Here is a 13084-nt window from a genome sequence, read left to right as displayed (position 1 = left end):
TCCAACATTGACTCTGTCTTTATTGAAAAAAACTGGGGGACACTGGGAAAAGGAGGTGGGAGAGGGGAAGAGAAAGGCTGGGAGAGGGGAGGGCAACTAACATGATCAGGGGTTGGGAACAGGTCCCAGATGAAGAAAGGCTACAGAGACTGGGACTGTTCAGCTTAGAAAAGAGGAGACGGAGTGGGGACAGGATAGAGGTCTCTAAAAGCAGGGGTTGGGTGGAGAGGGTGCATTCAGAAAAGTTCTTCCTGAGTTCCCATAAAGAAGGACTAGAGGACACCAAAGGAAAGGAATGGGTAGCAGGCTTGAAACTAGTAAGAGAAAGTTGTTGTTCTTGACAAAGCAAATAGTTAACCTGTGGAACTCCTTGCTGCAGGAGGCTGTGAAGGCTACAACTAGAACAGAGTTTAAAGGGAAGTGAGATCAAGTCATGGAGGTTGGGTCCATGGAGTCCTATTAGCCAGAGGGTAGGAGTGGTGTCCCTGCCCAAAGTTTGTGGAAGGCTGGAGAGGGATGGCACGAGACAAATGGCTTGGTCATTATCTTCGGTCCATCCCCTCCAGGGTCCCTAGGGTTGGCCACTGTTGGCAGACAGGCTACTGGGCTAGATGGACCTTTGGTCTGACCCAGTACGGCCATTGTAAGCTCAGGGCTCAGTGTCGGGGGTCTCAGTGGACCCCCTTGATTTTCATGCACACCTGGTCCTGGGTGGCCAGGCTGGCAGCTCTCCTGCCCTAGACAGCCACTTTCCTGTGCCTAGTGCGGAGATCGTGGACGAGGTCCACGATGTCCGCACTAGCCCAGGAAGGTGCCCGCCTCTTGCGGTCCAGGGCAAGCTCCCGGGAGCCGCCAGCCTGGTCCCGGCAAGAGGGGGTGGGCTGGGGGGCATCGGGTGGGTGGCTCTGTGCCGTGCCAGATGCAGGGTCTGCTAGCTGGGTGCTGGCAGGCTTGCACCTGGCACGGGCACCGTAGCCAGCCCGTGCCCCTTTAAGGGGTCCGGGGCCGGGAGGGGGGCATAGAGTTTCCCTGGTGTTGGCCAGAGTGGCCACCAGGGAAACCTGGGGAGGGCTAGCCTCCCACTAGTTCGAACTAAAGGGCTACACAGCCCTTAGTTCGAACTAGCTAGTTCGAACTAGGCGTTAGTCCTCGTAAAATGAGGTTTACCTAGTTCGAACTAAGCGCTCCGCTAGTTCGATTCAAATTCGAACTAGCGGAGCGCTAGTGTAGCACCTATTAAAGTTAGTTCGAACTAACGTCCGTTAGTTCGAACTAACTTTGTAGTGTAGACATACCCTAAGGGAAGCCGAGGATTGTTTGCTCCTATTGGCCTCCTGCTATGGAGATGGCAGGGAAACTCGAAACAAGGTGCATCGACTCTAGCTACATAAGGAACATAGTTGGAGATTCATATCTTGATTCAAGTATCAGAGGGGTCGCCGTGTTAGTCTGAATCTGCAAAAGCGGCGAGGAGTCCTGTGGCACCTTATAGACTAACTGAAGTGTAGGAGCATAAGCTTTCGTGGGCAAAGACCCACTTTGTCTTTGCCCACGAAAGCTTATGCTCCAACACTTCGGTTAGTCTATAAGGTGCCACAGGACTCCTCGTCGCTTTTGCGTATCTTGATTCAACATTCCCTTTTAGTGTAGACCTGGCCTTAGAGTCTGCTGAGTAAGTGGCTTCTTCTACAGCCCGGGCCTAGAAGCCACAAAATCTCCCGAAATCTCACTCTCTGGGTCTGCTGCACCCAACCACCAAATGCTTTGAGTTATTCCCATCCCCCGCCCCCAGCACCTCCCTCACCCCCACCCCCTTTCCACACACCCATGTCCTACCTGAGTAGTCGTCTGCTGGCTTATCCTCATTCAGCTTGAGGGTGTTCTCTATGTGGGAGCGGTCCCTCTTGGCAGTCTCCTCAACATGTTCTGTCTCTTCTGGAGAAAAAGGAAACCAGCACGTTAGCCACATCTGAAAACAAGACTAGAGAGAGCAGGCAAAGCACAGCCCAGCAGGCGAGTGACTCCCGGGCCACAGAGGAGGCTGTGAAGCGTATGTCCAGCTCTCCAGGGAAGAATCTCTGAGCCCCTAAATCACAAATGGCTTTGGCTCACCTGTTTTTATGGCAGACCCCCCTTCTCCTCCCCTGCCCTTCCCTGTGAGTCTTTGCGGAGACTCCCAACAGAGGGGTCTGTTGGTGCCAGTGGTGATGACAGCTTTGCAAGGTGATGATCGTTCTGTTTGGCTCTGGAGAGAGACCAGCAACTGCCCGTCAGCACGTTGCCCAGGATTTGGGAAGTCACGGGTTCATAGACGCCAAGGCCGGAAGGGAGCCTAGCAACCCTCTTGTCTGATTCACACCAGCCATAGGATGTTCCCGAGAATCTCCCTCTGAACTACAGCATCTGTCTAAACACCATCCCTGCAGGATTTAAAAATTGCCTGCGATGGAGACTCCACCATGACCCCGAGGATAAGCGAGGAGATAAGAGCTTGAGATCAACTCTATGAATGCAGAATGCGCAGCTGAACGGGATGCTTGCTAATAAAGAAAACCATTGAGCCATGTGTTCACCTGATCGACTTGCCCATGCCAGCTTGCTCTGGGCTCTAACCTGCTATTTCTAGATCAAGCTCCCCTTGATTTGCATAGCCTTGTAAACTGGTGTCTGGGGATATTTCACCCAGTGAGGTGCTACTCCTCTTGTACTGTCTGTGCCAACTCTTAAACCACAAGGCTGCCCTGTGACCCTACGCCCCCTTTTTATGGAGAGGCGCATTTGTGGCACTTAAGGAACTGAATGGCCCGGTGCTCAAGACAAGGATCTATGAATAGTCTTGCTTTTCCTGTAAACCTACGCTTTGGTTGGTCTTACAAAGACATGTAACCCTGCCACCTCAGGCTGGAATCCATCTTGAACGTTGTATTTTTCCGCACGGGTGGAGGGAATGGGACAAAGACCCTGAGGAAATTCTATTTAAGGGACAGGAAGCAATTGATGATGGTCTTCAGCTGGCTTCACGCTGCTCCCCACCCAGAGAGGACACATGAAAGCCCCTGGAACCAAAAGAACTCTAATGACAGGGGTTAAGCTGAGCTGCTGGACCCAGGTCAGAAAGAATAGCTTTGGCCTGAAAAGACTTCACCTGAAATAAGAGCTAGGGGGAGGCACTATGACTTGTAACAATTTCTATTAGTGCATTAGGGGTAGCTGGCGTGTTTTGTTTAATTTCAGCCCATCTATCATCACCTGCAATCATTTAAATCCTACTTTTTATATTTAATAAAATCATTTTATTATCAGTGTAAATAATTGTTACTTGGATAAGAGCTATGCATCTCTCTCTTTCATTGATAAAAGGAACAAACTTTATGAGCTTTCTCTGCGTGAAACTTCTATATGGATGTACTTGGGGGGTTGGGGCTGTGCTCCTGGGTGCTGTCTCTAGTCCCTTCGACTGAGCCCTTCCAGATTAGAGTTGGTCTCACTCTCTGTGTTATTCTGTTGGGGGGCGGTGACCCTAACTCTGTGCCTTGGCTGGGGGAGACCAGAGCTCCCACCTCGGCAGGACAGGCTGGTGAGCCACCAGGCTCAGTGGCATTATCCACCCCGTCAGGTGACAGTCTCAAGGGGATCTCGGTGACAAAACCTGTCACCCGTGTGCAGGGTGTGGAGTATTTCGAAGTGTTTGGATTCCTTAGACCTGATTCTCTGCCATGTCCCAGATGGCAAAATCATCTCCCCAGCGCACAGCAAAGCTCTAGTGCAGTTGAAGCAGATTGCAGCGGAAAAGTCTCCTGGCACATTTGCTGCACGGAGGAAGCCATTTTGTTCCGTGAGGTCACACTGGCAGAGGCACTCTGGGAGACGTCCATTCAGACCTTGCCCTCCTGTGTACCCAGCGGTGTCAGTCACTAGCCCAGCAGAAAGCCAGCGCTCACGGTGCACGGCTGGAAATGACGCCCAGAGCCGTGCAGAACCAGGTACCTTTGCTTTTTGAAGTGCTCAGACATGAATCGCATGCCATGTTGTCTCCTGGGCATGGAAGTTTGTTTTTATCCACAGAACAGCACCAGGCCAAACCACTACCCATGTGCCTCAGTGCTGGAGGGACCACCTAGAGTGCACCTTGGCCCACAGAGTCCGGGCACCCCTGCTGAGGCTCCCAACAGGTGCTAGCTGGGGTCCCATCCTGTCCCTGGGAATGGGGGGAGGGAGCATAACGCTTCACTTCATGCAGGCCATGGCAGAGCTGGCAGTGGATACTAGTCACTGGTGAATTCAGCCTCATGCCCAAGGGGGGAGCCTTCATCTCCCCTTGCCAATCCCGTTACCCACTGCAGCCCATCACCACCCCAGCACTGCCCCTCCTGGCTTTGGCAGAGCCGAGATTGCTGGTCGGAGCAGCTGGTTAGGGGCACACACTGAAAGCACAAGCATTAGAACCAGGGCCGTGCACTGGGTGCATTTTAATGCCGGCCGAGCTCAGCCGCGCTCGGGGCTTGAGCCGTTCACTAGCCAATGCCTGTTGCGGTTAGGTATCACTATCGGCACGCCTAGTAACAAACCAGACAGACCTATTGGTCTGGGCTCGGGCACAGCACCAGCAGGATGGTTGTGGCCAGGCGCGCTCCCTGGTCCTGCCACTAACTGCGCAGCCACAGAAAGCGTCTCTTCTACCGCCGGGTTGCTATTGGGAGAGCCATCTAGGTCCTGCTCCGTGGCTCTGTGGGGCGCATTCCCCAGGCCTGCAGAATCAGACTCAGCTTCCGCTACACTGGTCTCTCCCAGCTTGGCATGGTCATGGCTCTCCATGGTGCTAGCAGCCTCTTGGGCGTCTGGGGATGTGCCTTCTTCAGCCTCCTCCTCTGATTGTGTCAGGCCAGCCTCCTCTTCTGCCTGCCCAGCCCCCTCTGCCTGATCCTCTGCTGGGTCGTCACCTTCTTCCTCCGCCAGGCCAGCCCCCTCTGCCTTTTCCTCTGCTGGGTCATCAGCTTCTTCCCCTTCCTCCACCAGGCCAGCCCCCTCTGCCTGTTCCTCTGCTGGGTCATCACCTTCTTCCCCTTCCTCCGCCAGGCCAGCCCCCTCTGCCTTTTCCTCTGCTAGGTCATCACCTTCTTCCTCTGCCTGGCCATCACCTTCTGCCTTTTCCTCTGCTGAGTCATCACCCTCTTCCTCGGACTCAGCCTGCCCAGCCCCCTCTGCCTGTTCCTCTGCAGAGTCCTCACCCTCTTCCTCGGACTCTTCCTGGTCATCACCCTCTTCCTCGGAACTTTCTTCCGACTCCTCTGTGTCCAAGTCGGGGTTTTCTCCCACTCCCGCAGCTGAAGCAGTGACAGCCTCTTCTTGGCCCCTTTCTGCTGGCTGGCCATCAGCGTGTTCCTCTGGGCTGTCCCCAGCTCCATTGCCTGAATCAGGCTCCTTCTCTTTGGCAGCGAGTCCGTTGTCCCCACGGGGTTCTCCAGGGACAGAACTGGTCTCCTCTGAGCCGGAGGCGCCTTTGTCTTGCTCGTTGGCATGGTCCTCACCTGGCGCATGAGAGTCGGCATCTCGGCTGACACGTCGACTCCGGCTCGTGTCTTCTCTGGTGCGTTCCTCTGGCTGCGTCCCCTCTTCCTCAAGAGTTCCTGCCGCGGCTAGAGCCGGTTCAGCGCTACCTGCATCTCCCGCAGGGGGCGATTCTCCGCTGGCCTCTGAGGGCCGGGTGCTCTTCTGGGATCCCTCGCTGGCTTCGCTTTCCTTTCCAGCAGCATCTTCGCCCTCTTCGGGCCCTGAGCGGTGCTCTGCTGCTGCCGCCTCCTCTCCAGCCACAGCCTTTGAACCACCCTGAAAAACCTGCCTCTCTGCTGCAGGCCTGTGGGCTAGAGGAGAGTTTGGTTCCTTTTCACTCCCAGCCTCTCCCAGTCTGATTTCAACCCCAGCAACACGGAACTCCCCGTTCTCCTCTGCAGCTTCACTCTTCCTGCCCCTCGGCTGTTCACTGCCCAGCAGCCCTTCTGCATCGTCCCCTGGGAGAGGAGTCCCTTGGGCTGCGTCTGCCTCTCTCGCCTCAACCGCACCTCGCTCAGCATTGCTGCCGGCAGCCGGGGCGTCTTCCAACACCACCGAGGAATCACTGGCGACGTTCCCGCCGTCCTCCTCCTCTTGGCTCTCGTTGTTCGAGCCTCCACCAGGGATATTTATATCGGCACCTGTCTTGGCACCGCGGTCCCGTGGCATTCCATGCTGTTCCGGGGCTACGGCCCCATTGCTGCCTGCAGGCTGAAGGAGAAGAGTTTTCTCGGGGGGGAGAGAGTCGGAACACAGCACCCCTTCATTCCCCTCTGGACTCTGGTCTCCAGCTGGGAAGTGAGTCTCAACAAAGCTGGCAACATCTTCAGTGCCACCCGGAGCAGAAACTTGCTGTTCTAAACGATTAGAACATTAGCAGTCAGTTTCATCGGAGGAGGACTCTGCTTGTCTCCTCAAAGGGGCCTACCTCTGCCTACACAACGGGTGTGCAATCACACATGCGTGCGTGTGTGTCAGGAGGGGTGAAACTCTGCTGCGTACTAAAGCAAAGCTGCATATGGTGTTCCCAGAAAGTCCCTCTTTATTTCGAGGCTATTATAAATGAATTTTTAATGCTGGCCCTGGTGCTGTTTATGGAACCAAATAGGGCTCTTTTGTCATTCCCAAAATACAGGCAACGTTTTAAATTCAAATGAAAAATCAATTCAAAAGTTTATGTAATTATTCATGTGGCTTGACTACGCGCCTGGACCTGAATTTGACCAGTCGTGATGTAAACGTCAAAGAAATGAGCGAAAAGATGCAGCAGCAGAAGTCCCATCAAATAAAGTTTGTGGGTAAAATGTTTCCTTTCTGCTATTATTCATCACCATGTCAATTATCAGTAATATTCAGTTGTACATTTTCAGTCATGCAAATAGACATCCTTAGGCGGCTTTTTGTTGACCATGTAGTTTGGCTCTTTGGTTTGAAAAGGTTGCTGATCCCTGGACTATTTTATATTACAGGGACAATATTTCAGAGATTACTGTCCAGTGGCTCTCTGCCTCAGTAAGCCATACAACGAATTGCTCCCTTTGGATCACGCCTGTTGCTAGAATCATTCCGCCCGCTGCGCTCTACCCAACAGCAGTAGTGTTCAGAACCGATGGGAGCAGTATTAAATCCTCAAGGAAACCTCAAGGTCCTTTTATCAACAAACTGGCTGCGGGTAAAAAGCTTAGCCTAGAATATTTCTATGTGAAAAGCCGCTTGTGTGTGGTGAATGATAACGGGTCATGGCCACATTCTGCGCCTTGCATAGCCACTGGAAGTCAGCTGGTATGCATCTGTGTTTGCTGGGAAAGGGGGATGCAGAACGGATAGGCTAACAGAAGAGCGGAGCCCCGTGAATGGATGGGAGGGGGCAGCCCGACACAGAGTCAGGGCTAGGGTCCTATTTATTGTGAGCAGCCTTTCACTTGGAAAACATTTGCAGCTCTGACATGGACTGGCATGCAGTGAATTAATTCTGCATTCCGGGAGATGTCACCTGCGTTTTCCATGGGCCCCCCTTTGTAATTCAGCATTAGTCAACAGATGCTTAAAATAAAGCATTACCAGCTGGAATGTCTGTCACAAGCAGTTGCTCCTCGTCGGAATAATCCCCTGAAAAGTCTAATGTCCACATACCAGGGAAGCATTTCAAAGGAGAATCATTCCTTTGTGCTCCAGCTGGCAGGCGGATGCCAGTCAGAAAGTACCAGCCTCCCCCAGGCCAAAGGGAGGGAAATGGGTAGCGCTCTCAGGCTGTCTCAGAGGGCAACTGAAGCATGACACAGGCCTGTCACATTCCTGGATTTTAAAGGGAGAAGCCAGATCACTGCTCACCCAAGGGGGGGTGTTTGCCCCAAAGTATGTACAAAGGGGGCCATGTGAAGTGTCAAACGAAAGCTTCTGTTCTACTGATTTTATGTATGTTGTTCATGTACTTGCGTGATATCTGTATGTGGCGTTATAAATATGTATTCTGTGTTGATGCTGGAAGATTCTCTGTCTGATACAGAGCAATGGGAAGGACTGTCCAGTCAGTGACTATGCTAATTAGCAGGTTCCAGGGACAAGGCTCACCGAGATCCCAATACACACCTGAGGAATGCGTCTGGAAATCTGGATACCTGCAAACTAGCCACGGCATAATGGCTGCCAGCCTGTGGAACAGAGGGAGGTCACTCGACCATGTGACCTGCTCTAGCCAGGAGGACGCCAGGAGGGATATAAAATGCCATGAGGCGAATTCTATCTTGTCTTCAATTCTGCTCCTGATCCCAGATGCAGCCTTGCGAGGGACAGAGAGCCGGGGAGAACCATGGACCCATCCTGACATAGGATGTGCACCATAAGACTTATAAGATAGCAGTTTATAACATCTCTGCTGAGAGCCTGCATCAAGAACTGGGTGATTCAATGCATGTGATGTATTCTCCTTAACCTTACTCTCTTGCTTTTCTTTCTTTTATTAATAAACCTTTAGATTTTAGATTCTAAAGGATTGTCCCAGCGTGCTCTTGTGGGTCAGATCCAGAGTGTAAATTCATTGGGACCTGTGGCTGGGTCTTTGGGACTGGAAAGACCCATTTGGGGTAGGTGAGATTGGGTTCTATAGCCCCTCACCTGTGCGTTAGGCCTGGGGCTGATTGTGGCACAGGGAGAGCTGGGGGGTCTGAGGGGTTTTGTTCGGTGTGTGGCCTGTTTGGGAAGGTCGCTGGTCAGGGGCTGTAAGGAGCCCTGAGTTTGAGCAATTCGCCCTGAGCGGACGCCCTCAGCGGTGCCCAGACCCGGCCCACTCTGTCACAAGGCTTCTCCTTTAATCTTCTCCTGTGCCCCCTTTGAGGGTGCTCCCACTCCATGTTCCTAAAGGCGGTGCTGGAGAAAGCATGGAGGTGTCCTGCTGCCCTCTAGTGCCCAGTCCCTCCCGGCACAGTAATCTGCATGCATCCAAGGATCTCAGAGCACTGCCCTGCCCTCGCTGGCCGTACCCAGGCCCAGCCCAGCTCATCCAGCAGACTCTGCAGTTAGGGCAGCGCAATATCATCTCATACTACTACCGGAGAGGAGCCTGGTGCAACCTGCTCGCCCCTCGGACCCAGAACCTGCACGGTGCAGCTGGCCCCGGCTTACTTGTGCTCAGCTCCTTTCCCCAGACCTCCCTGCTCAGGGGCCGTGGTGCAGCTTCCCCAGAGCAGGACGGGTGGGGACGTGGCAAGCAATTCCCTGTCCCCGGCCCACAGAGCAGCCAGGGGCTATGCTAGGAGAGCAACACGCCTGAAAAAAAGAATCGCCTTTTGCCAACGCTGCCATGCAGCCCCCTGCAGAAATCGAGTGCTGCGGCGGGTTGGGCTGGGGGTGTAAAAGGCAAGGAAGCACCAGCCCGGCAACACTCAATGAGCAGCAGCGAGCTGGTCACATGGCTGGAACAGAGGGGCCCGGAGGATCTGCCTCTGCTGCACCAGGGCGGTGCAATTCCCAGCCTGCATACCATCCTCTCTGCCTCCTGACGTTCGCAGGGGGCTAGCCAGGGCTGCCCTGGCCGTGCGGCTGGTTTGAGCATGCTCGCTCGGCCAGAGCTAGCTCTGTGTGACTGTCCAACTTGGCCTCCCGCCGCAGTGCAGGCGTAGCCAGAGATGGCCAGGCAAAAGGGCTGCTCTGCTGTGGCTTGCACTGGCCACAGGTGGCTCACTGCAGTCAGTCCCTTGGAGAGAGACGGGGCATCCGCCCTCTCACTCCGGTGCAGGTTTACATTCAGACGTGGGCTACGGGGCTGGAGGGGGTCCAGTGCAGAAGGGATGCGGGGCAATGGGAATGGGGAGTGGCACGGGAGGGGGGGGGCGCTGGCGAGGAGCCATGGGAGAGGTGCACAAGAGCAGGGCTGTGCAAGGAGAGGTGGGCGAGCAGCAAGTCAGAGGGAGGGAATCCGAGCAGAGGGTCAGAGACTTCAAGGTCAAAAGGGGCCATTTTGCCCATCTAGTCCGACTTCCTGCCAAGCACAGGCCAGAAACCGGCCCCACCCCTGGGCCAATCCTTTAGACAAACAGCCAGTCTTGATGTATGGTCAGTGATAGAGACCCTGGGCAAATGGTTCCAATGCTTAATTACCCGCCTTGTGAAAAATGCACAACTTATTCCCAGCCTGAATGTATCTAGCCTCAGTTTCCAGCCACTGAGCGACCCTGCTTGGCTAGACTGACGCGCCCATTAAACGTGTGTTCCCCACATCGGCACTTACAGACTGGGGCCCAGTCACCCCTTCCCCCACTCTTTGTGACGCTAAACAGACTGAGCTCCTTGAGTCTAGCACCGTGAGGCAGATTTTCGGATCCTTTAATCGTCTCGTGGCTCTCGTGAGCCTCTCCATTCTATGAACCCCCCCCTTGCATTGCGGGCATCAGAACTGGACACAGCATCCAGCCATGGTCGCACCAGTGCCAGACACAGGTAGGATCGCACTAGCCAGTGTCACACTGGGAGCTCCTGGTCAGCTGAATACCATCCCAGGAACCCCAAATCTTTGTCAGCATTCCTGGGTCTGGGATGGTCCCCTGCCCTAAATCACAGTCTGCAGTCTGTGTCCAGAGATGTGTACGTTGCCCTTTAGCCGGAGGACGACGTACACTGTTCGCTTGTGCCTAGTGTACCACGGGATGCACAGGGGCCACTGCCATAGGGGCCAAAAACCGACCCTCGCAGGACCCCACCAGAACCAGGCCCATTTGATGATGCATTAACAGGAGCATCGTGAGCAAGACACAAGACGTCATTCTTCCGCTCTACGCTGCACTGATAGGACTCAGTTGGAGTAGTGTGCCAAGTTCTGGGTATAATTCAAGTTTGGGGCATTTGAAGAAGAAAGTGGAGAGTTTGGAGAGGGTTCAGAGAAGAGCAACAAAAATGATGAAAGGTCTAGAAAACGTGACCTCTGAGGGAAGACTGAAAGAACCGGGCTTGTTACGTTTGGAAAAGAGAAGGCTGAGAAGGGACATGACAGCAGTCTTCAAGTGCCTAAAAGGGTGTTACAAGGAGGAGGGAGAAAAATTGTTCTCCTTGGCTTCTAAGGATAGGACAAGAAGCAATGGGCTTAAATTGTGGCGAGGGAGGTTTAGGTTTGACATTAGGAAAAACTCCCTAACTGTCCGGGTGGTTAAACACTGGAATAAATTGCCTAGGAAGGTTGTAGAATATCCACCACTGGAGTATTTAAGAGCAGGTTGGACAGACACCTGTCAGGGATGATCTAGACGGTGCTTGGTCCTGCCACGAGGGCAGGGGACTGGACTTGACCTCTCGAGGGCCCTTCCAGTTCTAGTGTTCTAGGATGTTATGGTTCCCCATTTATGGTTATATTTTGAGATCTATCAGTTAGCCAGTTTTTAATCCATTCAATGTGTGCCACGTTACCGTTAAGTCTTCCTAGGTGTTTAATCAAAATGCCACGGTCTATCGAGTAAGACGTGCCTTACGTTAACTCTGTTACCTTCTGTGACTCTGGGAGCCCCCCAGGGCGGAGGGCAAACCAGGCCATACCTCACCTCAGGCCTTGCCCCACACCGTATCTAATGGTGACACCATATGAGTATCGTGTGATGCATGGAAGGAGTCAGGAGGGAGCCAGGGAGGTGGGAAGAGGCTGAGGCTGCAGGGCAGAGGCAGACGTTGGAGCTTGCGGTGGGCAGGACTTAGGGCCAGGGAGGTGAGGAGGAGGAGCCAAGGTGGAGGATGAAGTACAGCAGGGGAGCAAGGGGAAGCTGGCGGCCTGGTGGGGAGAGCCAGGAGGAGAGAGAGAAGGGGGGGACATGGGTGAATGAGCTACGAGGGAGCTACCAGATGGCGAGGGAGGGGCGTGTGGCGCTGCCAGCCAGCAAGCAGAGGCAGGGGGCCTGACTGAGGGTAGCCGCAGTCTCGCTGAGCTCAGAGCAGGCCCGGCGATGGAGCAGGCTGGAGCAAAGGGGCCAGTCGCGCACACTGCACGTGAAATTCATCGTCCCACTGAACCGGGAGCTGGGGGAGTTTCAGGAGATGACACCTGCCGTTTGCAGACAGTGCTGGCCAAAGCCCCCTTTGATGGGGATACGGGCCGCAGCGGGGAGGAGCCATTGCTCTGCATTCACACAGCCAGGCAGGAGACCTGGGCCAGCCACATCCGCTGCCCTGCACCGCCTTGCTCCCAGCCACGGAGCTGGCTCTCTCCAGACACCAGTGCCTGCCATACAGGGTTGCCCTGGCAACAGAGTCCAGTCCTCGCTACAAGGCCCTTTCCCTGGGAGAGGGATTTCTTCTGCCAGCCGCCCTCGCCGCTCAGTTCCCCGCCTTGCTTCCAGTGATCCCTGCCTGTGCCACCCAAACCGGCCCCCTTCCCATGCCGGCCCTCAGCAGCCACACCCTCCGCTCATGGCAGGCCCCTCATCCTCGGGGACCTGCTGCCCGGACCCTGCAGAGCAGGCCAGAAGGCTGACCGGGAGGTTTGGCGCAGTCTGTCCCTCAGCACTAGCCCCCCTGAGCAGCACCCCAGCCAAGCGGCTGTATGTCGGGGCAGAAGGTTCCCTGGCCAGCCATGCTGCCTGCCTTGAGTCAAGCAAACCCACAGAGACCCAGGGGAGAAGACAGAGGTGGCAGCCTGAGGGAATTGCAGGAGAACCCCCTGCCAGACTGAGCGATGTCTCACCGTGGTGTGACAAAGCTCCTACCGACACTTGGGCTGTGTCTAGACTGGCCATTTTTTCCCAGAAAATCAGCCACTTTTGCAGAAAAACTTGCCAGCTGTCTACACCGTCCGCTTGAATTTCCACAAGAACACTGACTTCCTACTGTAAGAAATCAGTGCTTCTTGTGGAAATACTATGCTGCTCCCATTCGGGCAAAAATCCCTTTTGCGCAAGAGGGCCAGTGTAGACAGCTGAGATTTGTTTTCCGCAAAAAAGCCCCGATCGCGAAAATGGCAATCGGGGCTTTTTTGTGGAAAAGCACATCTAGATTGGCCACAGACGCTTTTCCTCAAAAAGTGCTTTTGCGGAAAAGCATCTGTTCCAATCTAGACGCT

At 54.4% G+C, this 13084-nt stretch overlaps 1 protein-coding gene across 3 annotated transcripts in view; it reads right to left on the bottom strand.

Annotated features, from left to right (window-relative positions):
* Positions 1-13084, bottom strand: part of SRL (sarcalumenin) — a 71900-nt gene that overhangs the window by 27437 nt on the left and 31379 nt on the right. For 2 of the 3 annotated variants that reach the window (XM_075899103.2, XM_075899104.2), the window contains exons 2-3: positions 4578-6407; positions 1837-1935 (exon numbers count right to left, since the gene is read on the bottom strand). In XM_075899103.2, coding sequence (XP_075755218.2) covers positions 1837-1935; positions 4578-6407 — 1929 coding nt within the window. The remainder of the gene's footprint in view (positions 1-1836; positions 1936-4577; positions 6408-13084) is intronic. The other variant, XM_089782212.1, reaches the window with a different exon arrangement.

The sequence above is a fragment of the Pelodiscus sinensis genome, chromosome 15 (assembly GCF_052426305.1).
Source record: "Pelodiscus sinensis isolate ZL-2025 chromosome 15, ASM5242630v1, whole genome shotgun sequence".
NCBI lineage: Eukaryota > Metazoa > Chordata > Testudines > Trionychidae > Pelodiscus > Pelodiscus sinensis.
The sequence above is the reverse complement of the archived record's forward strand: the minus strand, read 5'-3'. Positions and strand labels throughout refer to the sequence as shown.